Below are 27,959 nucleotides of genomic sequence, written 5' to 3'. Positions count from 1 at the left end.
GTTGGTATGAAATAATTGCAGTGAAATTTGAGTAGCTGTGGAAATGCCATTCATGCTTCAACTGTTTAAAAGTAGGAAAATTTATACTCCTTTGCTATTTTTGGCCAGCAGATAAATGCTACTGCTACTACTACTAGTACTACTAATAATTAGTAGTAGTACTACTCAGTAGTAGTACTAATTATGATTATTAGTAATAATAATACGAGCAGTATATAATTGCTAAAGGATGCAACCTTACATTATTCTCTTCAGAACTAATTTGGGGGCACAATGAATTTAATAAATAAAATTGTATATAATTAAGTGTCATATCGCTGAATATTTAGACAGATCATCCGGCATCCTCCTTATAAGGACTTGAATCCATAACAATTTTGTCAAAATGAACGTATTTCCATTAGAACCATAGATTAACCATAGATCAAAGTGAGCAGAGTTTCATCCCCCTCCTAAGGTCCATTCAGCTCTAGCGTCACGCCTCAACCGGAAGTGACGCTGACAAATACAACAAGGAAGTTGCCGTTTATTGTGAAGGAAAATAGCCACCAGATCAAACGTCTCCTCACATCTGGGGTGTGTTTGCTGCATGCTCCGGCGCCAGGAGGGCTGAAGTCACCGTGGACTCGCCCGGGAGCCCGCTTCACGTCGCCTCGAAGGATTCTGCTCTTAGCCAGCTCGGTAGCTAGCAATGAACACGGACGTGGAATTTCACATCAGGCAGAATTACCCGTGGAACAAGCTGCCAGCGAATGTCAAACAGGTACCGGGCTTTTAAATGTTTTCTTTATGGGGCCACGGAGCCGGGGGCTGGCAATGTCACGGCGGATCTCCGTGTGTCACTCAGCCAGCTGTCAGAGTCTCCTCCTCTGCTACGGAGCCATAGCAGACCACCATCCATCTACTGAAGCCGTTCAGCCTGCCTCTTCCCTGCTGCTCTGACATCACATGACAGACGGGCTGATACGAGGCGCCACATGATCCTAGCGCGTGGGGGGCCCACCTGCAGATTCTGCACGCACACCTTCATGCATAATCAATTTTATCCGTGCATCGAGTATTTCATCAAGGGTATTTTCACACGCGGTCCAAATGAATCCGTCCTACTGCATGTCTTGATTTTAAGCAGTACCTCGGAAGGAAGTGGACGGGGGTTGCATTCAAAAGCAAGTGCATTCTAGTTTTATTCTCTTAAAACTTTCCATCCAGTCACAGGCCTTCTGCAGGACTGATGCTTGTGCAAGCTTTAATGCATTTTATGAGGATCTTGTTTGGTTGATCGATATGAATTACTGTGTACTTATGAAAGGAAAGGGGAAAAAAGAACTAGTTCAAAAAATAATTCCAGGAATGACCTAAAAAGTGTTGCATGCATTTATATTCGATCGATGCATACCAAATGGGGTATGTTTCTACCAGCTTTAAACATTTAAAGGTGGGACATTCAACCTGTATCTCTATGCAAAAGAACTCAAGCTCTGTCAGAGAGTAATTGGACATTGTTTAGGTTTTGCTGCTTTACCCCCACCTCAAATTTTTTGCATGGTCTAACAGGTTTTCTTCCATTTTTGCCTCATGTTTAGTCCCAACTCACCCAGAAAAGCATCCAGTCGGCACGGCAGGGAAACTGTTCACATGCACAACCGGCAGGAGGGAGGCACACATCATAGGCTGGGACCATGTTTGGCCATAGTGTGCTTAGAATGATGTGTAGCAGTAGCATTAGCTTCCCAACACACAAAGTATTTCACCAGCAAGCCAAAAGTAGGACCTGCATGTGTTTCTAGCATAATCCAAGTTAACATCCTGTTGAGTTTAAATCTAAGGAAATGATGCCAAAGATATGCAAAAATGACATTTCTAAAAAAACAAAGCAATACCCAGGAAGGCTATGTCTTAATGTCTTAGGATAAAAATAACATCACAGTGAGTCCTAGCCCAGGAAATAAGTCAGCACAACAGGAAAACTGTTCACATTGCACAACCAGCAGGAGGAAAGCAGTTCTGAAAAAGAGTCCCTGTTCGTTTTTGCTGCCTACATGGTGAGGGTAATCCTGCCTTGATCCTTACAGGTGTGCCTTTGTTCTCTTTTGCAGAGTTTGGGGAACTCGCAGCGCGAGTATGAGAAGCATGTGCTGCTATACAGCATCCGCAACCAGCTGCGATTCCGCAATAACCTAGGTGAGCACGTCCGTCTGCCACACTGTAGCAGAACATAAACAGATCGCAACAGGTCATGATGGAGAGATTAACGAAAACTGTCAGCAGGGATGCAATAGATCATATATTATTTCATCTATTTGAGTTTAGAAAGTGGTTACAGTACAAGACTCTGCATGCAATCAAAGTGAAAGCAGAGTTTCTGCCCTTGTGACCTCCTGGTGTTCTTAGATAAGTTCGTCTCATTTAGCTCCAAATTGATCAGCTGTTGATCGACTGTAAGCTTTTTTGCCCCTGGCGGTAACCTGACCACTATCTGTGGGTGTGTGTTTTTTATCGAGCAGTCCGCCATGTCAGGAAGGACGAGCGCAGGTACTACGAGGAGCTGCTGAAGTACAGCCGGGACCACCTGATGCTGTATCCCTACCACCTGTCTGACATCATGGTCAAAGGGCTGCGAGTCACTCCGTTCTCATACTACATAGGAATCATGGAGGTAAGATGTCTCTGACTGCAGTGGAGGGTTTGTAAACACTGGACACTTTTCCTGGCAGATCAGTCTCTTCTAAATCAGCAGAACATCTCTTGTTCAGCACAGCTTTCTGACTGATGGGGTGGATTCACTCAGAGTGGAAATTCTTGTTACAGCTGTGAAGATTTTCTAGTTGGTTTTGAAACAGCCAGTCTCTGTTTATTTGAAGTGAACGATGTCTTTAATTTTGGCAGCACAGCAGGATTGTGTGTCTTGGCTGGAAAAACGGACATTGACAAGGATGTGAGCTGTCACCAGCTCTGTGTCAGTTTCCATTTTAATTACAGAAAACACAAGTGTGACAATAGTATTTGGAAAACCTAAATGGATGTTAAATCATTAAAGTCTGCATGCAGTGAGGATAACTTTTTATATATTAACAATTCATATGTCTGTAATTTACAGTTGAACTTAATTGTTATTCAAACCCCCACAATATAATTAACTTTACCGTTAAAATAAAGGTTCTTGTGAAATCTACGCCTAATCCTCAGGGGCTAAGTCCTCCAGTGGACTTTGGATCATTCTACGTTTTGGACCTTCCTCCTAAGCACCTCCGCAGCTGATTCCTCTCTCTGCCACCAGGTGGCGTAGCTGCTGTTTCTTTAACTTTAAACTTGTGAACTACGGTTGGTTTGCACTTTGGATTTGTACTGCAATATGTTATCTTAGTAAAGAGTTCTATTTGTAATATAATCTAACGGAAGTGCATAATTAATCACTTGTTCAAACAACTGTTCTTGTGTAATTAGTTTATTGCAAACACCTAAAGAGGTTTGCAGTGTTGATTTAAATGTTTTAATGTCTAGCATCTGGTAACTAGCTAGACAATGTAATATCTGGCAGCAGGTGTAGTTTATTTGGCAGCCAGCAAAACCGAAGAGCAAAAACTATACCTAGTTTGCAGGGAAATTTAGATATTTTTTGCATCAGTCAAGGACAAGATGTCGATCAGTTTTCAGTAAGGCACCATTATCTCTATCTGTCCTCCCATCATCTCAGATTACCTTGTCTCTGCTTGCTAATAAAATGCGTTCCCACAGTAAAAGGCTTCCCCCATCAAGTTTCTCAGTGGACTTCTCATTTTCAGGCCGTCACACGCATTGTTTTGCATGTAGGCCAACGTTTTGGTCTCATCTGATCTGAGCTCCTTTCCACATGTTTCTACCTCGGATCAAAAAGTTTAATTGCTACAAATACTTTTACCAGGTACTGTAGCAGTTCAGGGATAAATGGATAAAAATACTGTTTCACAAGAATATTGATAGAATTGAATGTGGGACTCAGTAACTTTTATCATGATGCTTACAGTTACTAATTTTACAATGCTGAGGACTAAATTTAAAAGGAAATTACAGAACTCTCTAAAAAAATCCTTAATTTTTTCCAAGAGATTAAAAAATCAGAACATTTTAAAAAATCTAGTGGCTTTAATTAATTGAATGATGGGAGTTTTAAATTGCAGCTTTTCTAACCTCCTGCAGCAGGTAGCTGTGCTGCAGCGCTAATGTTAACTTGTACATAAATAGGTAAAAGCAGTAGGAATTTGGTGTTAGCTGTGCTATTTCAGCTTCTGTCCGACTCTACAATAAAGCGTAGCTACGTTTCAATATACGTCAGCTACTACAAGGCCGCATTACTACCAGTGTATCTCCATAACTCCTACTGCTTCGTTTGTTTGCTAGTGCTAACACTAATAGAAGTAATCAGTGAAAATATGCTGCTGAAATTGACACTCCTGTAAAATGTTGCAGGTTTTTATTTAGCCACTTTTCCTATTATATTCATAAATATGCCAAATCTTTGGCATTACCACAAACTCTTTGGTTAAATAAGTGTATGCAGATGTCAACTGGAACATTAGCTTTCGCCACATTTGGCATAGATCCTGTATTACTTGGAGTTGTATGAGAAACAAACTATTATTTTTGCTACTTTATAAACTGGAGAAAAGACCAGCAATTATATCTCTCAGCTCATTTACCAAGGCATCACCATCCTTTCCTTGCCTGCTTAGCTAAACTCCACGGAGATTTAGCTGAGACTACTCAATTGCCGAAAGCTGTATCACATTGTTAATCCATCTCCAGAACTTAATGAAAACCGGGAGCAGAAATTAGCTTGGTTGCCAAAATCAGATAATCCTTTTATTAATCAGCAGACAGTGACACATTTTAATCGCCTCTCTTCTTGTTTTTTTTTCCTCCTCCAGGATATTATGAACAGTGAGAAGAGTTACGACTCCTTGCCCAACTTCACTGCTGCGGACTGTGAGTTTTTTAAATTATTATTTTTTTTTACCTTTTTAAAACTCTGTTTCCTCTCTTCCTGCCTACAGTTGAAATAATTTTTAAGAGTTTCTGTTTATCTCTGATATCTACTCTATGTTTTTTCTCTATCTATTTCACATCTCTCTTCTCTCGCTCTTGTTATTGGTCAGAAGATTATTGGAAAGTTGTCTTAGAAGTTTTGTTTTATTCAGCAGTGTTACCATTAGCTGCATCTTACTTAAAGTAAATAAACATTAATCATGTTATTTCAGTAATTGAATAGGAAAAGTGTAACTTAGATAAAGTTATACAAATTTAGTGATGTATTTTAGGTGTTTTAGTTCTGTTGATTTTGATGGTTATACCTTCTAGCCAATAAAAGTCAAAATTAATTTTCTCCAAATGTTACATAAGACTGATATAAATATTTTTTTTGTATTCAGGCAGAAGTGTCATCCTATTTTGTCTATGCACTTTGCAATATATGCACCCAGTATGCGTTAGGGACTCTTTTTGCATAAGTTACTGCATCGATGCGACATGATCCTTTTTTCAACCCTACTTTTTCATTCCACTAAATTTTCTGTCTGTGACTTTTTGTTGTGTATCCTTCTTATTGTGGTTTTCTATAACCATCTACTGTATCTCTGTCAAATCATGTGTTTTCCTTGATTGTGTGATCCCTAATAATATACATATATATATATTTTTTTTTCAGAAATAATTTATAATGAGTTGTCATTAACTGTAAGCCATTATCATCAAAATGAACAGAAACACTTTAATTTAATTACTGAAATAAAATAACTTCTTACTCATGTTGTGTAATTTCTTCAGGATCTGTTGAAACTTTGCATGAAGAAAGTTTATGAAGCCAGAATAAATGAAGGGGAGTAGATGCAAAGATCATACAAGTAGTTTTGTAAACTTACGCTATGCTTACTTGTATTAAAATATATTTTTAAGGGTGATAAACGATAAAACAGAAAACCAATAAAATATACTCTGATCTTTTTCATGCTGATTGTTTAGTGAAATAAAATATGAAACTGGTAAGTTCACACGATCCCAGCTTTGATGTTGCTGTAACAAAACAAAAAAATGCTTGAAAATCTGCATCACATGATGTCAGCTCTAATATTTCTTTAAGCCTCTCATTTGAAATCCGATTTTGCAGTCGCTTTCATTTCGGAGTTCACGTGCAGTTGTAGTGCTCTCTGTTGCCAAGCGAACCGGGCTTTGGCACGGTTTGGTGAATGGCTGAGTCCTTTCAGAGCAGAACCTTCATGCTGTGGAGACAGAAGGCTGCGTTCAGAGGCTACCTCTCTCCAATAATCCACACAGGAGGAGCTTTGGACTGCGTCGCTCAGAAGTGGGCGGATGGAGATGCAGAGCGAAAGAGTGTGTCTGAAAGAGTTAGACGTGGGTGGATGTTTGTGTCCTGGGGAAACAGCAGGGTGTGTGTGTGTGCGTGTGCTATGTTCAGAGTCTGAATTGGAGAACATAATTACATGTTCCATTTTTGCATTGGGGTCATTTGCACCAGATTTTTTCAGCACGAAGAATAACTGGTGACAAGGTTGGATTTGGATCCTCTGAGAAAAATATTCAGCTCTTGCTAATTGTGCCAGAATTTAATCAATTTCACCAGATTAATGTAAAAGAATATTTTGGACCTTTCAATTAATCATACCATTTTTTTCCTAGCGTTTAATGGTGAAACAAGATGCAACTTCTATGTTTTTCTTTCCCTTTCTTGAACCTTTTTACTGTTAAATTTATGTTGTGTCAATTTCATACTGTGTAAATTTCTCACAAGCACTGTTGTTTAGAAGATCCACACCTTCACCTTTTGGTTATTCTGCTCCGTATAATGTAAAAATGATTATTACTGCTGTAGAGTCTCTTTGTGTGTTATTATCGCAGTAACAACCCACTTAAATGCATCTTGGCAGATTTAGACAGAGCTTAACTCCTCATGAGAAGTAAAACAAAAACACAGAGCCAGTGTTGACTTAGTGGTCAGCAGATCAGCTTTGCTTTTCATTGTCAACATTTTTGGCTATCAACAACATTTATTATGGTTCAGTATTTTACAACCAAATAAAGCAATGATATTTGATTTGTATTGTTAATAAGCTGTACATGAAGTGAATGAAAACATAAACACTTCAGAAAAATGAACATTTTATGGTAAAATAATATCTTCTGAGAGTTTATTCTTGTACTGTGCAATGAATAGTCAAAAAAAGAGTGAATTTCCATGAAACTCTTTATGTAGAAAACACCAGTGGGCGTCTATACACTTAGAATCAAATGGCTTCAAAGCACCTTGGATGTGACAGGAGGCGTTTATGTATTAATAACGAAACTCCATCTTGTGTCTGTATAATTGAAACACACTGATCACAGACAGAGTAATAAAGTAAAGACGTTCTGACTTGTGGGAAATTAGAGCTGTTGACACTTATTGAGTTAGACACGAAAAGTGGTAAACTTCCAGATGAGGAAACTACTTGTGAAGCTTTGCACCTCCATAAATAGTTGCTTCCTCACTTTACAGCTGCAGAAAGAAATCAGTATTTATAAGTGAAGAGCGTGTTGTCAATGAATGCTGTTTTAGTCGGGTTGCAAATAATTTTTTTTTATGTTTGTTAAAGTTCAAACATGTTTCTAGGATTTTTTTTTTACATTCACATCCTTGTGTTATTCCTTCTCAGCTTTTACCAATCCAAAAATATCCAAATTCATGTCCAGGACCAGATTGTGAGAGTTAAATGAGCCAACGTTTAATTTTATATGTTCCTGTCATTACCCAGGTCTGAGGCTGCTTGGCATTGGGAGAAACCAGTACATTGACCTGATGAACCAGTGCAGGTCCTCCAAAGTAAGATACTTTTATTTTTTTTAGGGTTATTCAGGGTCATATTACTTCACAAAATTAACAGAAGTACACATCAAAAAAACGGTAAGGTTCAGTTTTAGTGGCTGCATATCCAAAATGAGAAACTACTGATGCAATGTATTAACATTGTATTGACATGATTTAAGAAATTACACAGGTTATCTGATCAGTAAACCCATCTAGTTTACTGACTTGAGAACCAAGTCTAATTTCAAGCTTTATTAAACTAATAAGTTTTAAAGTAAACACCCAGTGCCTGTGTTTGGGTAGTGATCCGACAACTTGATGACTTTCTTAATTTACTGTGACGCGATGAAATGTTTTGTACACAGTATTGTTTTCCATTAATTTTAATTATTTGGCTTTTCAGCTAAAGGCTTTTCTCTTAGTAGCTAAACTGATGAAGTGCTTTACTTGCTGAATATTTTTATCATTGGCTTGTTATGTGGAAAAAGGTATCAAAAAGAATGTGTGGGTGCAGATTAGTGGCTATTCTAATCTAAAAATTAAATGTCAAGGTTCTTCGCGAAACAATCAGCTCAAATTGTTATGGATTACAATTTAATAAAACATATAATTGTTAATGTTACACAAAGAAAGTTTATTTATGTTTTATTGATCAGTGTTCTAGCATGTAGCATACAAAAACAAAGATATATCTGTAATACCTTCTACATTAAAAATGAAGACTTCCTAAATCTTTGTCTCTTCAGAAAATATAACCAATAAGGCTCAGGTGCCAAGTATCTCACCTGTAAAGTAAATCATATTATATACATGAATAAAAAACAAGTTTTGCATGGAAAAGCTGAAAAATATAATTTTAAAAAAAGGTTTTAGGTAATGTCTACAAATTGTACTTAAGCCACGCTGAATGTGATGTAAACGGTAAACAATACTGCTTCGGCGATTTAGACGTCACACTATTATGATGTTGATTTGAAAATACCACAGTGCTGCAGTATTTACCAAATATTTAACACACTGCATTTTCATTCACTTCTGTCCTCAGAAATTCTTTCGTCGAAAATCGGCGCGGGACCTGCTGCCATCCAAGCCGGTGGAGATTTCCGTGGAGCCGTGGTGGGTCGCTCAGACGGGCTTCATCACCGAGGACGACATAAGGGTGTGGCACAAGGATTGATTAAGATAGATTATGATTCTCTTCAATGTCATTGTTTATGTGTAACTTAGCTGAATGTGTATGAGGAACAACAAATAGATATTTAAAAGGAGAGGAAAGAGATTCAGAAAGTGTTTTCTTTAATTCTGCGTGTAATTGAATGGATGCTTTCTTTGGTAATATCTGCTTATTTTTCTCACCATCCGGATCGGGAGTTTTTGAAGCTTTTGATGGACTTCATACACACTTAATTATGCTAAAATTTCTTATTTGTCTGGTTATTTTAGAGATGAGTCTCCTTCAAACATTCTAATATTTTTTGCCCAGAAAAGAAAAAAAAAATCTTTAATAACTTCTGAAAGCTTCACAGTTCTTATCTGCAGATGTATATTTACTCCAAGAGAAACATCAGAAGACTTGATCACTCCGGGGCATTTTTTTTTTTCAAATAGTTTGCACTAACGCGGATATTTAATGTTTTCCTTTTGGTTGAATGCAGATCTGTTCTACTGCGGAGAAGAAAGCCATCGACAAGATGATAGATGCTGGTCCTCAGCTGGCGGGAACAATAGAGTACAATGTGGTCCTAAGTGAGTATTTGATAATGTCCTGTATGTGTACTCTTGAAGTTGCTGTGAGGAACTGCAGTCTCCCCCTTGTGGCTCTGAGAGATATTACATGAACTTGCCTCTGAGCTGATAAATATTCTGACTATGTATGGTAATAATATTAATAATAATAATAGTGGTTGTTAAGTTTTTAGGACACAGGAAAGGTTGGATTCTTAGATTGTATGTAGCAGAATAAATTAAGAGGACAACCACATTTAAAACAAGATTAATAACATGACGGTTCCTATGGAATTACTTTGAGTTTGCCTTTTCTCTTTTGTATAATGTTTTTTAGGGTTTTTTTTCTAATGTCCTAATGGCTTTAAATGAAAAAACAGGCTTATATCAAGCATCACCAATAAAGTCAGTCATTGTCAATGTAGCTTAGATTTCTCCAATTCACTTCTCAGATGAGGTGAATAACTCATTTATGCTCTAAGATTTGTTTTTAGCAGCATGGTTGGAATAAGAGTTTCAAGTATCTTACTTGTGGTTTCATTTGTGTCATTATTTGTGTTGCAGGTTTGTATAACCGGGGCTTTATTTACCTGGACGTTCCCATATCGGATGACAGCTGCATCTCAGGTACACCACTCTGTGTGTTTTAATTATTGCTGCTTTAATGCACCTTTGAGAAGTTCAGCCTGGTGTGTTCTTGAAGAAGCATCATGAACTGAATTGAAAAGATGTGTTTGTCTCTGTGTGTAGATACATTAGTAAGTAAAAAGCTGTGGAGTCACCTTAGTGTGAAAACAGTTTTTTTTGGATACCGTCTCTTTCAGTGCCCCCTCTTGAAGGCTTCGTCATGAACCGTGTGCAGGGTGATTATTTTGAAACGCTTCTCTACAAAATCTTTGTGTCTATTGACGAGCAGACCAACGTGGCCGAGGTAGGCCTTGGACGTGTCCTTTTTTACTCTCTGATGACTGTTTGTCTGATAACTGATCTTTTTCTTTTTCTTCTCCCTGTCTGGCTCTCAGCTTGCCAATGTGCTGGAGATCGACCTGGATTTAGTGAAGGTGGGTTTATTTCTCAGGGTTTCAGGGTAATATTGTGCAGATATGTCTGGCTTGCTTTTTTTATTCTTGAAGGATGGATATTCAGCCTTAAGGAAAGTTTGTCTCCTGCAGGATCTCGGCATTTTAATGCTTTCTTCACAGTTTGCTGGTTGAAAGCTGTTTATATTTACCATATATTTCTTTAGAAATTTTCCATTGGCGCATGGAAAATATTTTTTTTAAGTAAAAAGAAACTTAGACTTCATAACTTTTAACTGGGCCGCAACTCATGACTTCTTATTTCGCATTTTATATCTCAGCTAATTTTTAGAATGAAGAAAAAATATAAAGCACTTAAATATTTACTTACAAAAAGTGAGTTGGCAGAATGTCATAGAGACTGAGGACTGAACTGACAAATCAAAGGCCTAAATTAAGACATAATTGCACATTTCTAACACACCCGTAATCTAATTGTTTAATGACTTTAGTTTTCTAACTGCATGCATTGTTAATGATATCTGATTTTGATCTGATTCATTCAAAATGTAACAGCAGCTACACTACTAAATGTGCATGCCTGCATGTTAACATACAGCTTAAGTCAACCAAACTTGGGTCTAAACTTCCAACTAAGCTATGAACTCATTCAGGGGTTCATGACACACAAACCTGTTTGAGTTCAGATTGCTTTGACTTGATTGATGGCTCATCTGTTGCTCATTGCTGTCATCTCGTCAGCTGCTTGCTTGTGCAGCAGTTGTGCTGCTGTGCTTCACAACAGAAAGTTGCAGTCCATCTGTTGGTCCATTTTATTGCCCTTCCATACTTACACCAGTCGATCCCAACTTCTTTTATTTTCTCCTGAGCTTCTCCACCACCTCTTTCACCAGCACCCACTCACAAAAAATATTTTTTCTATAGTAAGGAAGCACTTTTTTAGTCAAAACCTAACAGTTGCCACATTCGTTCAAACTTCTGTACATGGATCAGATTTTAGGATTTAGGAGATTATTCAATGTTCCTTTTATTATGACAACAAGCTGAATTATCTTTCTTCCTCAACATTTTTATGGATTTCTTTTTTCAGCCTTGGTCTTCTCAACAGCGGATGATTTTTATGCCTTCAGTACCCGACCTTCATTTAATAAGCAGGGTTTGTGTAAACTCTGTCAAATCCGGCTTAATATCCTCCCAAATCATGTTAAAAACCCTGTGCTGAAAAAGTCTCTCCTGACATGTTTTTATACCGTTTTGCACCGTTTTTGAGTCGGGATGCTGCATCTGCCTGTTGTGGTTTAAAGGGTGGAGAATGTCTAGATCTGTGTTACAAAAACAATTTAGAGAAAGTTTGCTCACAGCTTTAAAAGCATCACTAATATCCCATTGCTTCTTAGTTTATAACAAGTGTGTTGATTGCACCATTTATACATGATGTAATTTAAAGTGTTTTGCAGACAAATGACATGTTAGTTGGAGAGACTATCAAGTAATTTCTGAACTATTGCAGAACAGTACCAGACAATCCCATGCATTTTTGTCAGTCTGTTAACCCATATGCTAGTAATACTAACACAGAAGTTTTAAGTATATATCTCTTAAAACCCAGTGTTTATATACAGTAGCAATTTCTGAAAGTTTTCCTTTTGCTAATGAGTTCAGTTAACTTCCAATGTAAAAACAAAAAAATAGCTTAAAGAGGTCATTAAGTCCAGGTTTGTGTAATAAACAGAGTTGTGGTCATAATTGATCTTAGTTTAGTTAAACATTGTCCAGAGAGTTTTATTTTTCTAACCTTACAAATTATGAATCCCACTCACCCTGCAATGTCATGGTGGTCATGCTGCTCTAGTTTCTCCATGCAGAGCTCTGAGCTGAAGATGATATAAAAGTCACACTATATAAGTCTTTCTTCAGGGTACGCCAAGAACATCAAGGGATGTCGTAAGGTGTGTGAGATGAGATGTTGAAAATAAATCTCTTTGATCCCTGAGGATTATAAGACGTAATTTCTGTAAACTGGGGTTGCTTCCCACAGATGTGCTGTCCAGTATCAGAACCTATCAGGCTGGTGTCTACACAGTTTGAAGGCCAAACAAATAACTAAGGTTCTTTGTGGCGTTGCAAACCTTGAAGTTTGTGGATTTATGTCCATCCAGTCCTGCTGAAGAAGGGACTGCTCATGTAGCGGTGGGTTATTGGTCTGTGAGGTTTGAAATGGAGTTCTAAATGGTAAAGTATCCTACCTGTGAATGTGATCAAGTATCTTGTCGTAAGAAAAAAAAGAAGAATATTCCAACATAATATGAAAAAAGGGGACATGGTAAAGTATTTGTAACTCCAAAATGTTTTCCATGTTCTATAAACTAAGAGGTCTGTTCGTCCAGCTGTTCATAAAGCCATTCATCATTCTTATTATCTGAAATTAAATCAGACAAAAACCTTTTGCTTTTGTTTTTATTACAGTTGGATTTCATAAATTATTCCTGTTTGCTAAATGTAAGAGGAATGAGGGAGATTTTTCTGTTTTTATTTTTCACTTCAAAGTTAGAAGTTTACATTCACAAAAGTGACTATAACTTCAAACAGTTTGGGAAGGCCCAGATGATGAATTCATGTCATTGTAAACTTCTGATATTTTAATTTTGCAATATTTGAGATCGCTAGCACACTGCTTCCTCGTGATATGTCAGAAAAATTAAATCAGCCAAGACATCAGGAAGAGATTTATGGACTTCAGCAAGTCATCCTTTAGCCATCCTTCATTGATCATAAAAGATTCAGATTCAACTTCACCTTTTTGACCAAATATCTCATCCTTTCCGCAGAGATGAGCGACTGAAAAACTGCAAACTTTTAATGCTAATGCTAATACAGCTGTGTTACAACATGTTTTATTAGTATATGCTAATATACTATTATTAGTTCGTCACAGCCTTTTATCAGTGTATCAAACATAACCGCCTGAAAGAAATGATTCATGAATGCTAAGTTTCATATAGGGTGTGTTTGTTACAACCCCTCCCCAAGACCACTAAGGGTAAATTCTTGCACTGGGTGTAACACACAAATCAGTAATCTAAACAGTTGGTGTCAGTAGCAAAATATTGTTTATTTTACAGTTCAGGTAAAACCTCAATCACAGGAGGCAGCAAACACAGGGAAGCTTTAAGCTTCAGGGTCTCCAAGGCCAAAACAACAAACAAAACACCCCCCGCCCCCCTTTTAATTATAAAATAAAAACACTTTCTAGAGGAGAACTGAAAAAAATGTACAAAACCTGAACTGCCTGGCTAACCACAAAACAGGAGAAAACAGTTAAACAAAATGGCAGAGAACCCCTACCAGCTTCCACTGTGAATAGAAACACTACTTTAGTTAGACACTTGATTCTTCACAATATGCTCACAGCAAAATCATTTAAGTCCCCACAAACAGTCAGCTCACAGACGAGATCAATTCAGATCAAGGCCCAGGGAAAAAGGGATCTGACATCTCTGGTATGAAGCTCTTTATGGGGTGGCTGACGAGCTCCAACACATTGCACCTGTGGCAGCCAGGTAGAACTGAAACACAAAGGGAGAGCTCTCTCATGAAGAGAGCCCCTAGAGGTCAGTGACCGTAACAGTGTTTTCCTCTTTTGTTCCATCAGAACGCGGTTTCCATGTACTGTCGCCTCGGCTTCGCAGTGAAGAAAGGTCAGGTGTTCAGCTCTGAGCAGCTTCACCCCAGCTGGAAGAACGCCCCGTCCGTTAACAGGCTCAAGTAAGCGCTTTCTATACTTTCTGAGCACCACACAGTTTTACAAATGTAAAAATCTGATCTGAATAGTTGATTATGGTTTAAGAAAATCCCAGCAATGCGCTGTCAAAGTGTCATGATGTTGTGCTGTAGGAGCACCATGGACCCCCAGAAGATGCTGCTGTCCTGGGAACAGGGCAGTCCCGTCATGGAAGGCGGCTCCTCGGCCACAGACACAGACACCACAAGCCTGGAAGACCAAGGTCTCACACTCACGCACACACCCGGGCACATTCTGCATCGTATGCAAATAATTACACTTGCTGACATGTACACATGGGACATTTTATGATTGCTACTTCTGGTCTTCCAAGCTGCACCGCTAATTAATCCCCAAGAAAGTTCAGCAACGCTGCTAAAAGTAATTTTCACACTAATAGGTGTTTGTCTAAATTGGTCTCATTTTGGCCTAATTTTAATGTTGTGCACATTTAGCTGGCAGAGCTGCTTGCAAATTGGATTTTATCAAAGGAGCTGTTGCTCAACAACATTTAACATGCTAATAAGTTTAAATTAATCTTTCTGAGAGGGAGGAATGCTCTAAATACATTATTTTTACAAAATCAAATGCTAATTTCTACAATTAGGAAGAGTAATTGACAGCTAATTGGCTTGTTGTAACATGTGTTAATAGTATTGCTCAGCAGTATTACAATTTCTCCTGCCTTATTAATTATTTTCCTCTCTCAGCAGGAGACACGGGCAGCGTTAGCAGCCTGAGCATCCCAGCAGCTCCCACTAAAAGGATCGCCTTCCTCTTTGACTCCACGCTCACCGCATTCCTCATGATGGGCAACCTGTCTCCGGTCTGTGCAGAAATGAAACGCACAACGTTATTTTTTACCAGAAAATTACCAGAAATGTGTTTGAACATAGATCTGCACATTTGTGCTGTTGTCCTATCAGAACCTGAAGAGCCACGCTGTGACCATGTTCGAGGTGGGGAAGCTGTCAGACGAGACTCTTGATAGCTTCCTGGCTGAGTTGGAGAAGGCGAGTTCAAATATGTATTTTTTCAGATTACATTAGATGTAAATTTACATTAAAAGGTTTTCAAATGTTGTCATTTCCCTTTAGAAACCAATATGAATCATTTTTTTAAATACTTGGTTTTTTTTTTACACAGGTGGAGAGTACAGCAGAGGGTGAGGCTCAGCGTTACTTTGACCACGCTCTCACCCTTAAAAACACCATCCTCTTTCTGCGCTACAACAAAGAACTCACTCAGGATCAAGGACCTGATATTCCAAATATAGGTATTTATTCTGTCGTATGTCTTTATTTATCTCATCTCTTGTTATATCTTAAAGATCGACAGCATGAAAAGTATTCTTACCCCTCTTACAATCGGAGACGTCTGAACTTTGGGTAACACTTTATTTGCATAAGACTGACAGGACATTGTCATAAACATGACATAACATCTGTCATAACATGAAGAAGTCCTTATGAATGTTTGACTGTTGTCATGAAGTGTCATTCTATAAATAATGACACTTTTAATGCAAAGTTGCTCTAAAAGTTTCACTGAAAGTCCATTAAAGGTGCCATCCTCTTTCTGCGCTACAACTTTGCATTAAAGTGTCGTGATTTACAAAATAATGCAAAGTTTACACTTTTAATGGACTTTCAAGGCAACCTTTAAAGCAACTTTGCATTAAAAGTGTCATTATTTACTGATTATCTCTGACCAGAGTAATAGGTATGAGCAGGTACTGTACAGAATTTTATTAAAGTATTGAATAGTTGAATATTATTTAGCAAACATTAAACGTATAAAGTCATTATTGTGGATGGTCTTTTCTAATTTGCTGCTGCAGTTCTACTCTGGATTACCAATCATGACTGCCATCTTTATCTGAGCAGCGAAGCAAATACAAGCGAACATTTTCTCCTAGTTTTCTGTTTCCACGGTCATGCTGTAGGTAATTTTCTGCCAGTGACATCATTTATTGTCAATTCCTGGCAACATTTTGCAATGACTATTAAAAAAGGAAACGTTCAAACCTGCACTTGGGAACAGCGAAGCAGAAGCAGAAATATTCAACCGCTGAGGGTTGTGATCCAGAGGGAATATATGCTTATCAAAGACCTCTGACACAAAGTTAAAACATTGTGACTGTTGCAGAATTTTTATAAGTTGACTTAGAAATAGAGTGAGAGAAAGAAGAAGAAAAAGGTGCCATAATAATCTTTATCTTACCACAAATATCTGTTTATACTTTAAATAGAAATTTGTTAAAGTGATTAAGGAGTTTTACTTTTTTAATGTGTTTAACCTTCTTTCTCAGGGATTTGAATGTAATTAGCTAAAATGAACAGCTAATTAAAATAAGAGTTTTTATAGTTTGTTGCCTTCAAAACAAATCTAGTCACTTTTTGTGTGTTTTGTGTTTTGTAGATGCTTTTTGTTTTTTCCGTTTACTCGTTGATCCTAATTTATTTTTGTTTTTAATAATTTAATGATTGTTTTTGAGATAACCTGATGCTACATTTAGAGAATAATTTCCTTATTTTTGCTGTCATTTCAATTAATTTTCCAAGTTAAATTTACAAAGAAATAACAACATAGTGTTTGCAAAAAGAGTACAAACCTCAACCAGTAGTGACTTTAAGATTTAAATCAATTGTTCTTATTGTCTACTAATTTACATTTAGCTGTCTTTATAACACTTGTTTTGAGCAGCTTTTGGTAAATGAGTATTTTGTCCACTAATGTCCTATGGTCTTAAAATCGATAAGTAATTAAAACCTCATCTGGTAGCTTCAAAGAAGAAGTGGATCCTGTTTCTGTCCAGGTATTGGCAGACCACATCTCCGGTCCACCCAAGGCTGCCTTTAACGATTATCTCTTCGTAGTTAAATATTTCCATGTAAACGACTGAATTTAGAGTCGCGTTGTTTGTCTGCCGTCTCAAGGTGGAGCAGCTCAGAGTTTGTTCCTCTGTCTCAGCAAAGTAAACCTCTGGGTTCTGCGTAGCAACCGTGGTGACACCAGATGCGTTTTGTTTGATTTGGCTTCATGCCTCGCTTCTGATTGTCTTACCGCGTTGTCGTCCTTTAACAGGTGGACCTGCTGAGTGAAGCCAAAATGTTGTTACAAGTGTTTTATGTTAACTATTCATTTAGGGAACAAATTAGTGTAAGTGATTAAGAAGTGTCAACTTGGAGAAGATGCTTTCTTCAACCACCTAAGATGAGATTTAAGAGAACAGTGTCGGCACCACCTTCTTGGTGCTATTTCCAGTATGTTTTTATGAAGTAAACTCTTCTTTGTGACCTTATGTGATTAAAAATACCATATAATCAATAAGGGAACTTTTAATCTTTTTATTTACTATTATTACGTGTTGGGGTGGGCAATATGGACTTAAATTTTTATCACAACAATAAAGATTATGATTAAATATTACCATACTTCTCTTGAAAAACATTCCAACTTAAAATAAGCATCTCCAACATGAATCCAGAAATGTGATTTACATCACGATTCTGCACAAAGTAACTGCATTTATTCAGATTTGATAATTTATGGATATTTATTGACGCTCTCATGGAATGAACATTAGAGAAAGTAGAAACAATAACATTTCTAATGATGCTGTCAGTTTAGTGTTTTGGTGTGGTGGTTTAAATTATTTAACGTAAAGTTCTTGTCGACTGGTACGTGTCTCCTTCCTGTGGTGGCTCTGCCTGCAGCTAAAAGGATCTCACCAAGTGGGTGCACTTATTAATCCCTGTTTGCTTTCTGTCTGATTACGGTATTCATTGGTTAGGACATTGGGCATTGTTTTTCTGTGAAATACAGATTCCAGTTGGACAGAAGTGTGGTTGGCTCTATATTGCACCTATAGGATGGTAACTGGCAGACCAAAGGAAGACGAGTTTTCAATGCTATAGTTTTAAGTTCGAAATTTATTTTTCATGCTTTCAAAGAGAAGCCCTTTTGTAGGATTTACCAAAGATGGAGGGAAAAGCTTAAGCAGTTGCTTCTAGGAGTTGCAGTAAACTGTTATATTTATATGAATCCATCCACTCTTACCACTTGTTTTTGATTCTAGTCCCATTTTCTAAAGAAGTGCTGACTTTCCCCCCATCCCCTCCAATGTATCCAGGTTTTCCTTTGGACATGCTGCGCTGTGAGAGCCTGCTGGGTCTGGACCAGGCCACCTGCAGCCGCGTCCTCAACAAAAACTACAAGTTGCTGGTCTCAATGGCGCCGCTCAGCAACGAGATCAGACCCATCAGCAGCTGCACACCTCAGGTATGAAGCCTGGAGGAAGAGGGAACAGAAGGGACATTGTGTTGTTTTGTTTGCATGTTATGTGACAGATAATGTGTTGGAGGTGAAACGGGGGGGAAGGGAGTTTTGTTTTGTTTGCCATCTTGCCTGGTGTACACATTTGAGTTTCCAGAGTTATCTATAAATGTGTGTGTGTACACTTGGCGAGTTCTCAGCCTGCAGTTGCCCCAACAACAAGGCTGCACAAAGAGAAGAGGAAGGCGGGAGGCGAGGCTCATGAGTAATTCCTCTTCCTGGCTCTCCTCCAGCTTTCTAGCTGAGCCCAGCGAGACAGAGGAAGACAAGTTAAACTCTTGTTGTGCCATTCATGCTGTTGCTTATTCTCACACCGCTGCGACTTGCTCAAGTGAAATATGAAGAATTCTCCTGGTTTCCACTCAAATCTTTTTGTTATTTCAATGCATGAATTTATGCCACTAATAATAACCGAACAGTCTGTTTGTTTTGTGATGCTTTGGCTTTCCCCCCCCCCCCTCCTCTTCTGATTATTTACATGTGTATTTGTTTCTTCCTGCAGCACATTGGCCCAGCCATCCCTGAGGTGAGCTCCATCTGGTTCAAGCTGTATCTGTACCACGTGACGGGCCAAGGCCCGCCGTCGTTGCTGCTCTCCAAGGGCTCCAGGCTCAGAAAACTGCCAGACATTTTCCAGGTGAGCCCAGGTTAATGGTTGTTCACATAACGGGAGTTAAAATGGCAGCAAGAAGGTAAAAGGGACAGATAGTAAAAGTCTCACATTAAGGTAAACAATAGCTGCTCTCTGGAGCTGCGGGCAGGTGTACGCTTAAAGTTTTGACCTTGCTTTCAATCACAGGCAGGTAATTGGATCATTCGCTGCCTCCTATGTCCTCGCCAACCTTCATTTCTTAATAAAGCAGCAAGTCCTTTTTGATAATGCGTCACGGTGAACTAATATATGTTCTCCAGTTAGGCTGGAAATTTGATCTTGGGAATATGTGAGAATGGAGCAAGAGAGAAAATAGTACCATAAATCCTCTGCAGAATACCTGCGATATGCAAATTAAGACCTCGATAGGAACGCAATGCCAACCCGCTCTTGTGAAAAACAACTGGACTATTTACTACGGGAGTTAACATCAGAACATTTGTTTGTTCCTTGACTTTAGCCATTCAAGAAAATACATTTAAGGCAATTTACAGTCACTGTGTGATATTTCATTAAAGTTAATACAATCTGTGCGGGAAAACTCCCTGCGTTTCATCAGTATTACATAGTCTGCATTAGTATTGTGAATTTGTCCTTCATAACTCGGCAATGATGTTCCAGATAACGCAGTCTCTGCTACACTCATGGCTGGAGTTTCTGCAAGACTCCTTTAATATTCTGCTCCACCTCTGAGCTACTTGTTTTGATATCAATGTGATACTAAAGAGACATCTGACTTGACACATTAAGTCTTCCTACAATGTTTTTGTGCAGAGTAGCTACCCAAACTGCTAGTGCTAGCATCTGTTCCCTGTTTTGATATGACGCATTGCTTATTTGTATTTCATTGTTAAACATATTTTGCTGGGGTTCCATTTGAGTGTATTCAGAAAACATTTACAGAAAAATTTTGCTGCCATAAACACCCATATTTGTTTTTAATGTCATAAAACTTGGCAGTGAGGTTTCAGCTGCTCTCTGTTGTGACCACAAGTCACATCACACAGACTGGTAGCTTCAGCAGCCAATTCAGTCTCTTTTTTTAAATTAGAAATGGCATTGTAAAGGATGGAAAACATTGATTTTATGTAAAATATTTAGCTTTGGAGGTTGAATACTCTTTATATTTAGATAAATTAGGGTCTGGTAATGTTTAGGTTATTTATTTATTAAACCCTTGAATGGAAAAAAGGTTATGTTCGTTTTACCATGAGTTCATATAATTGAATTTAGTATTATTTCGTATAGATACTCTAAATAGTCGTTGACAGTTGTGGAAGAATCTTTTAGTTTATTATTTTTTCTCTCTTTAGGCCTACGACAGGCTGCTGATCACCTCTTGGGGTCATGACCCTGGTGTCGTCCCCACATCCAATGTTTTGACGATGCTGAATGACGCTCTCACGCACTCTGCTGTCCTAATCCAGGTAAATTCGGTTCAGGGTAAATTCGGGTTTTACTGTATTTTCAAAAGCCGTGATTGGACAGGGTTACAGTCATGAGAAACGTTGGTGGCCCTGAGCAAATTTCTTTATGTTCCGTTTCCATAGAAATAATGAGAAATATTTATCACTTTTATGAGAAAGTTTGACTCCTTGGTTAACAATATGAAAAGAGTTCTTAACAATGCTGCTGTTCAATTTTTACTTGGTCAATGTGACAACAAATACAGCACTGCTTATAACTTTGTGCAAAACATAAAAAAGGCCAATTACATGGTTCAGAATATGTACTACCTGAAGATTTACAGTACTTGGGTCCTTGTTCCAATTTGCTTCATTGCAAGACATATATTTTATGAATTTGACAACCCATTTATTAACTTTTCCCTGTCTTGTAAAAATTCCTAATCACTTAAGTCCCAATTTGAAGAGATTTTTTAACCAAGTCACAGTGAGTTTAAAACAAAACGGCGTGTGTGTGTGTGTGTGTGTGTGTGTGTGTGTGTGTGTGTGTGTGTGTGTGCGTGTGTGTGTGTGTGTATTCTTCAGGGTCACGGTATGCATGGCCATGGAGAAACCGTTCATATCCCATTTCCTTTTGACCAGGAGGATCTGAAGGGAGGTGAGAGAGTTTCTGCGTGAGGTTATGAAATATTTTAGACACATGGATTACTTTTGGTTGAAAAAATTACATTTTTTTTTTTAAAAAAGGATAGCTAATTATACTATATAAAAATAGTTTTGAGTATTACTATGATGTTAAAATACCTTGAAAATAGCCTCTGAGATCAGAAAGCATCACACTTTTAGGGTTCTGTATGAAGAAGGTAATGAACCAGACATTTTCAAACAGTTTATTGATTTATTTATTACTACTCTGTTAGTTTTTCTGGTTGATGTCTGGGTTTGGTTTGTAGCAGCTGCAGCTTAAACACTTTGCTCTACTGTAATAACCAACTAGCTCATAAATGTGTTAGTTAAATCGTTTTTCAAATTTGTCTAGTATTCATCGTGTTATGTCATTGACTAGAAAGCAGAAATTGATGTAGGAGGTGCAGAAACCTCCCATGATTCTAACCCTGTGTGAAGATGGCTTAAATGGATTGATTAGTTTTCTAACAAGAGGATTAACATGCGTCTAGTTTCACTGTCAGGATGTCCACACATTCTTATTATACGTCTACTGCAACCTCTTTTTTTGCTGTGACAATTTGATGCTGTTTAATATCAAAAAAGAAAGTACAGTGTGTGTGAAATACTTGAGACTTGGAGTTTTTGCCACCTGATGCCTTGACCTCTCTGGAGTCTAGCAGAACGCATTATTCATACTTGACGTCTGCTTGCCACGCAGAGTTCTCTTACTCCAACATGTGTGTGCACAAAGCGCTGCGGAAGCTGAAGGAGCATGTGGATCTGGAGCACCAGTGTGGCTACATCACCATGCTGAACTCCAACAACAGGCACCGTCGCAGGACCAGCGACAGCGCTGAGTGTAGAGGTAAGACGAGCAAGCACACATACGCACGGCCCAACAAATGCGTCTTTCTGGCTGTTTAACAGACGAGAGTTATTGTGAAATTAGCTGCAATGTCCTTGCTTGTTACAGCCAATGGCACTAATGGTGCAAATTAGATAGATATTCCTCATAGTCCAGTTTAATTACGCTGTTTGTCTGCTTAATTGTGTGCTTTTTATGGTGATAGCCTTTGCTAATGGTAGTGAAAGAAACATTCTTAGCCTTTTGGGATTGAATCTCACTCCTGCTTTAAATCGCAACATTTTAATAATTCTCCAGTGTCGGCTCACAAAAATACAGTAAATGATTGTAAAACCTGGCATTGATCTTTATTTGTTGTTTGTGTTCAAGGAGAAACGCATCTAGGCGGAGGCCTGGACACCAACGGCAGCACCGAATCATTTGAACTTGTGACCGAAGAGAACGGCGAGGGAAAAGGAAAGGCAGACAGTAGGTGCATTTTATTTTACCTTAAAAATATTTGCAAGTATTCACTGAGTTTTGTTTGAGAGTTAGAGGACATGTGGAAGAGGTCGGACAGTTGGAGCTGCAGTGTGACAAGTGGTGCTGTCTGAATTCAAAACCAGGCCTTTCTTTTTGAGCGTCTCGTGTCGTTTCTTCCTTGCCAATCTCTTTCTCAGCTCTTTCATCTGAAGATGAGTGGGTCCCTCTTGAACTGTGCTTTGGCATGCCCCTCTTCAGCTCCGAACTCAACCGCCGAGTGTGTCGAAAGATTGCCTCACACAAGCTTTGCAGCAACGAAAGGTAAGACCTAAAGTCTCTGTCACTTTTGGTTGAAGCGTTTGAAAAGAGTTGTGCTGCTAGACTTGAGTTTTGTTGTTGCTTTTTCAGCCTTCAGGAGCTTCTTCACTCAAGCCGAAAGCTATCACTGAAAGTGCTGAGCTTTGTTCATTCGTTCCAGGTAAGAGCTCTTAGTCGCCGTTTCTTTAGTTTGAGCTGAAACGGAAAAGCATTGTCCGGCAGAAATATAGAGCCTGAATTTAAGGACAATTTCTTCCTTTTTATTCCCATAAATTCTTTTTAATTTTCATGTGAAGTTTCCATCTATTGAAAGATCCCAAAATAATAAGGTGACCACAATAAAAATGAAAAAAGACAGGTAATGGCTGCATTTAAGTTTGTTTTTTAAGTGAATGCAACCTTATGATTAAAATTTTAAGCAGAACCAGAAGTTTAAAGAAAATTTATTGTATCTGTGTGCATTATTGCACATACCCTGCAAGCTTTCAACCTAGTTATCTGTAGCGAAAAGTGACAAATATGATAATATCAGATTGTGAAATTAATATTATCTATATGGTAAATTCTGGTGAGTTCTGCTCTATGCTCTTGTTCCTTTTTCTTTTAGCCTTATAAACTAGATTTTACTCAGCAACACTTCAGTTCACCTGAATGGTATAGTTGCTGTCGTTGACACAGGGAGATCTTAAACTTGCAGTCGTCTTTGTAATCCCAAAATATACCAATATATTGGACCGACCAGTTGGACACTATAATGTTTGTAGTGACTGCGATACTAAAGTTTATGGAGAGTGGTGGAGAACATTGTGTAATACCACCAACAAGAAATCAGTCAGAAAAATGCTGATTGATACAATAATGTGAATTTTCAGCAGTAATACAGCCTTTGCATAATTACAAAATTTTAGCTGCTCTCTCTTGTGACCATTAATCACATTAAACTGACTGGAAGCTGTAGGTGCCAATTCAGTCTCTTTTTTTATTTATGAATGGCATTGTAAAGGATATTGCAAAGAAAAGAATAATTAATTGATTTTATGTACATTTTCTGGCTTTGTTAAAAGCTGGGTATCTTGAAACTGTATGTTTAATGTACAGCTGAACTTGATGCAAGTTGGTGAAAATGCAGCTGAAAATTGTTTAAAAATATTACCTGACTTAAATTCTTTCTTTTTTCCTTATGTGCTATGGCTTCCTGTGCTTATTAATTTTCGTTAATAAGCTATTCTTGCCATGTTGCTTGCACATATTAGAGATTTTAGATTAAATAAAGGTGATTTACTGCAGAAAACTCTGAAATTGTGTCAATTGTGACATGTTAAATATAGATCCATTAAACCTTGAACCAGTCTCCATGAGGCACACATCTCTACCGGTGTTCTCAACCGTGACCTTTGCCCTGTATTGACAGGACGGCGGCCAGCCGTCCGACCCGGACAGCGGCGTGTCGAACCCTCTCAGCCAGCCCCCGGCTGAGTCCGGCGTCCCTCTGCCCTCCATCAACCTCCTCTTCAAGGATGGACAGCTGAAGGAGTGGAGCGGCCGCGCCCCTCCCCCTCTGGACATCTCGTCTCTGCAGAAGGACCAACCCTCATAAACCAGGTGCGGTTTGTCCACGGGGACACTACTTCTCAGTGAAAATGGACCACCCCTTCTTTTCTTCCCCCCTTCTTTTCTTGGCAACGTTTCACGTCGCTGAGGACATCTCTTAAAAGTGGTCCAACTCTGCATCTTCATACGCGCTCACAAGGAAACACCGTCGACATTCTTGTGCATCGGGGAAAATTGACCCCATCAGCTCTTTATTGTTTATCCACTGTTAGAAAATCCTCCATCAACACTAGTGCACACCTCCTTTTTGTTGTTTTCCTGCGTGATTCCTTGTATTCCTAAGAAGGCAGTGTTAGCCGTTGGAGTGGTGCTATAATCCCAACATAAAACAGTGATGCAGGCGAACGGCTTCAAACCTGGAAAAGCTAGTTGCTTTGTTTACCCTCAATCCCATTATCCAGTTAGTTCTGGTTTTGTTTCTTAAGTTGAGTGACCCAGATGAATCCCAGACTTCTTCAGGAACAATTTAAACTATATGCATTATTGTAGGACCAAGCTCTTGGACTTACCGGCTGAGTTTGAATCCAAACCCTTCTTTGTCTTGTCTCATGTTCATTGATTCAATGCATGATAGTGTTGCACAACTCAACAACAACAAAAAAAGAAATTCCTTCCCTTGTTATTTGTGATCAATAATGGGGAAACATATGTTAATTGCACTGTGCAGGATTTGTTTGAACCTGTGGATTAATAAATGTTTTTGTTATTTTTAAATGTAGGATCGGTTGTAGTGCACATTAATGTTTTTAGAGCTCTTGTTTAAGGAAGGAAGTGTTTTCTCATTGAATCACAAACATGTTAAGAACTGACTGGGCATTTGAGGAACTTCTGCTTTTTATTTGTTCTGTTTTTTTGTTGTTGTTTTTTTTATATATAATTGAGAGCACCAAAGACATTTTCTTTTTCTTTCACTTGTAATGATTTTTTTAAAATTAATTTTTTGCCTATATTGAAATCAGCCAATCAAAAGAGCTCAGGCCTGGGATCAAAACTGCTCATTTGTTTTGCTTTTTGACATTTTTTCTATGACTTATGTACATTTCTCTGAATACACACAACTACTGTTCATAGCACAGCATAACAAGCATCCTATCTTTCCTGTTTGAGCTGGAATTTGCAAGTCACACTGATTTGGAATAGCAAAGGTTACAGGTGCGTCTCAATAAATAGAATGTCATCTTAAAGTTAATGTATTTTAGTAATTCCGTTTAAAATATGAAACTTTTGTATTCAATGAACCCAGAACACATTTTAATTGTTTATCTTTTGTTAATTTTGACTGATAAGAAGACCTAAACTTAGGGTATTACTTAAGACTAATAAGAAATGTTAAGTTGTACCGTACACAATCATGGAGATATTTGATGCAACAAGCAACAGAAGCTCATCACTAAATAAGATGGTTGTTCAAAGTGCTGAATTTGGGAATATTCATAGAAAGTTGAGTGGAACTAAAAAGTGTGGTTAAAAAAAACGGGCGCCCTAGCAAAAAGGATAACTTCAGCCTTGAGAGGATTTGGATGCAAAGACCTTTATACTTTGTTGAAAGCTATTTGGAGATGAACATTTCATTTTTTTCTCACATATCCAATAACTGGCTTAATGACCATGATATCAATGTGCTTGATGGGCCACCAAACTATCCTGACCTGAAACTCATTCCCTAATGTCGAGATGAAAGTGAGACCCAACAATTTAGATGAATTTTCAGTACAGTATATGCAAGTGAGACCAAAACGTGGTTGGTTCTTCTTTTCCATAAATTGCTGCCGCATGGCTTGGAGGCGATCTGCCCAGGATGCTTTAATAGCAACTTTTTTTGGTCATCAAGTATTCAAAGCTCATCAGCAGAGGGAAGCATGAAGTGCATAAAACTTCCTGGTAGACTGCTGAGCTAACTTAATACTTGATTTAAAAAAAAACAAACAAACAGTGGCTCAGCAACATTTTTCCATCACACCTTTTCCTTCCACTAAACTTTCCATCAATATGTTCTCATTATGTAATTATGTAATGTGTGACATGTATTTTCTCCTCTGATTTTCTGAGAAGCAAAGCTCTAAGCTGCAATCAACACAATAACTGAACTAGATGTTTGACATAAATGTAATGAGTCTTCATAACACGACTTTTACTTTTTGTATTGAGTCAATCGATGAAGTTGTTGACGATATTGTAATTTATTGAGATTCATCTGTAAGTCTGATGATTTTCTTCCTACCACTACACCTCCCTCTCTCGCTTGTGTGTGATTGTGTGCTCTTCCCTTTGTGCACTCTGAGCGATTCTGTTCACATCATCTTCAAATGGGGAGGAAAGAAATGGGGCTTGTAGTCTTGAGAGAAGGAAACGTGTTTTTTTGTTGTTTTGTTTTGTTTTTGTGCTTCAGAAATGGAAATGCTAGTGCATTGCCCCGGCTTCCCTGAGACGTCATTTGGCTCAGGTTGTGTCGAACTTTCCTCTCCATTAATCCTTAGTGCAGTTTCTTTCTCCTCCCTGCATTTAGAAATGTGTAAAACTCATTAAGTTGAGTTTATTTCTGAAGAAATTTCCCCTTTGCAGTTTTTGACCCACTTGTGAAAGTTAGATATAGGGGGAAAAAAAAAAACAGACTTAAGACGTGGTCCTGCTGAAGCATGATAGCTGTGTAGAAACTGTTGTGTGTATGTTGTGTATGCGTATGTAATGTACAGATCACCTCAAATCTTTACCAGTAAAAATGACCCTTTACACACACCCCTACACGCGCACACACACACACACACACACACTTATCTACAGGTCATGGCTGTTTGTTGCAGTTGATCATTTTCACCCCTACGTATTCATCTACCTTAGGTGTTTAAAATGATAGTTTTATATGTTGGCTGAAAAAAAATCTTTGTTGTAGCTTGTTTATTGGGAGTGTGAATATAATTGACTTAAAAAGAAGACACCCTTCTGGATAAATGGGTTTAAAAAAAGAGAGAAATGACATTCCTTTACTACGCTCTACCTACATCCTCTTCTTCATATGCATATGATCAGAAATAAATATGTAAAAAGTATATGAGAATATAAATAAATATGTAATAAGACCGAGTTTTTCCTCCATGACGGCGTGTTGGGTCGTTTCTTTTCCCTGATAGCCAGTCACATTGCGTTATTTCAGGCTGGTTTCTCATCTCGGTGGAACAGATGGTCCTCAAGCCGCAGCGGTCCGGATGCTCCATCCATCTGCCTTAAGCATACACTATCCTCCTTGGGCTTTTTGGAGAA

At 38.2% G+C, this 27,959-nt stretch overlaps 1 protein-coding gene across 2 annotated transcripts; it reads left to right on the top strand.

The window, feature by feature from the left end:
- Positions 1 to 482: 482 nt before the first annotated feature.
- On the top strand, positions 483 to 27,796 carry fam91a1 (family with sequence similarity 91 member A1). Of its 2 annotated transcripts, none has more exons than XM_023345159.1 (24): positions 483 to 763; positions 2,097 to 2,181; positions 2,505 to 2,656; positions 4,905 to 4,962; positions 7,782 to 7,849; positions 8,880 to 8,993; positions 9,490 to 9,580; positions 10,124 to 10,186; positions 10,384 to 10,490; positions 10,582 to 10,620; positions 14,252 to 14,364; positions 14,494 to 14,603; positions 15,094 to 15,206; positions 15,307 to 15,393; positions 15,527 to 15,656; positions 18,516 to 18,664; positions 19,221 to 19,355; positions 20,684 to 20,797; positions 21,362 to 21,434; positions 22,164 to 22,310; positions 22,680 to 22,778; positions 22,970 to 23,093; positions 23,181 to 23,250; positions 24,502 to 27,796. In XM_023345159.1, the coding sequence occupies exons 1-24, from the start codon at positions 692 to 694 to the stop codon at positions 24,685 to 24,687; spliced, it is 2,499 nt and encodes an 832-aa protein (XP_023200927.1). In that variant the 5' UTR covers positions 483 to 691; the 3' UTR covers positions 24,688 to 27,796. The 2 variants fall into 2 exon arrangements, with proteins under 2 accessions (XP_023200927.1, XP_023200926.1); XM_023345158.1 differs by having other exon boundaries at positions 15,091 to 15,206.
- Positions 27,797 to 27,959: the final 163 nt, after the last annotated feature.

This window comes from Xiphophorus maculatus, chromosome 13 (assembly GCF_002775205.1).
Source record: "Xiphophorus maculatus strain JP 163 A chromosome 13, X_maculatus-5.0-male, whole genome shotgun sequence".
NCBI classification, from domain to species: domain Eukaryota; kingdom Metazoa; phylum Chordata; class Actinopteri; order Cyprinodontiformes; family Poeciliidae; genus Xiphophorus; species Xiphophorus maculatus.
This window is presented reverse-complemented; position numbering and strand designations above follow the sequence as displayed.

What these genes read in the sequence shown, in the direction of transcription:
- fam91a1 (XM_023345158.1), top strand. Translation starts at nt 692, where the DNA reads ATGAACACGGACGTGGAATTTCACATCAGGCAGAATTACCCGTGGAAC. An exon ending in AGCAGACCAACGTGGCCGAG is followed by an intron (nt 10,491 to 10,581) that starts GTAGGCCTTGGA and finishes TCTGGCTCTCAG; the next exon opens with CTTGCCAATGTGCTGGAGAT. An exon ending in TCCTGGCTGAGTTGGAGAAG is followed by an intron (nt 15,394 to 15,526) that starts GCGAGTTCAAAT and finishes TTTTTTACACAG; the next exon opens with GTGGAGAGTACAGCAGAGGG.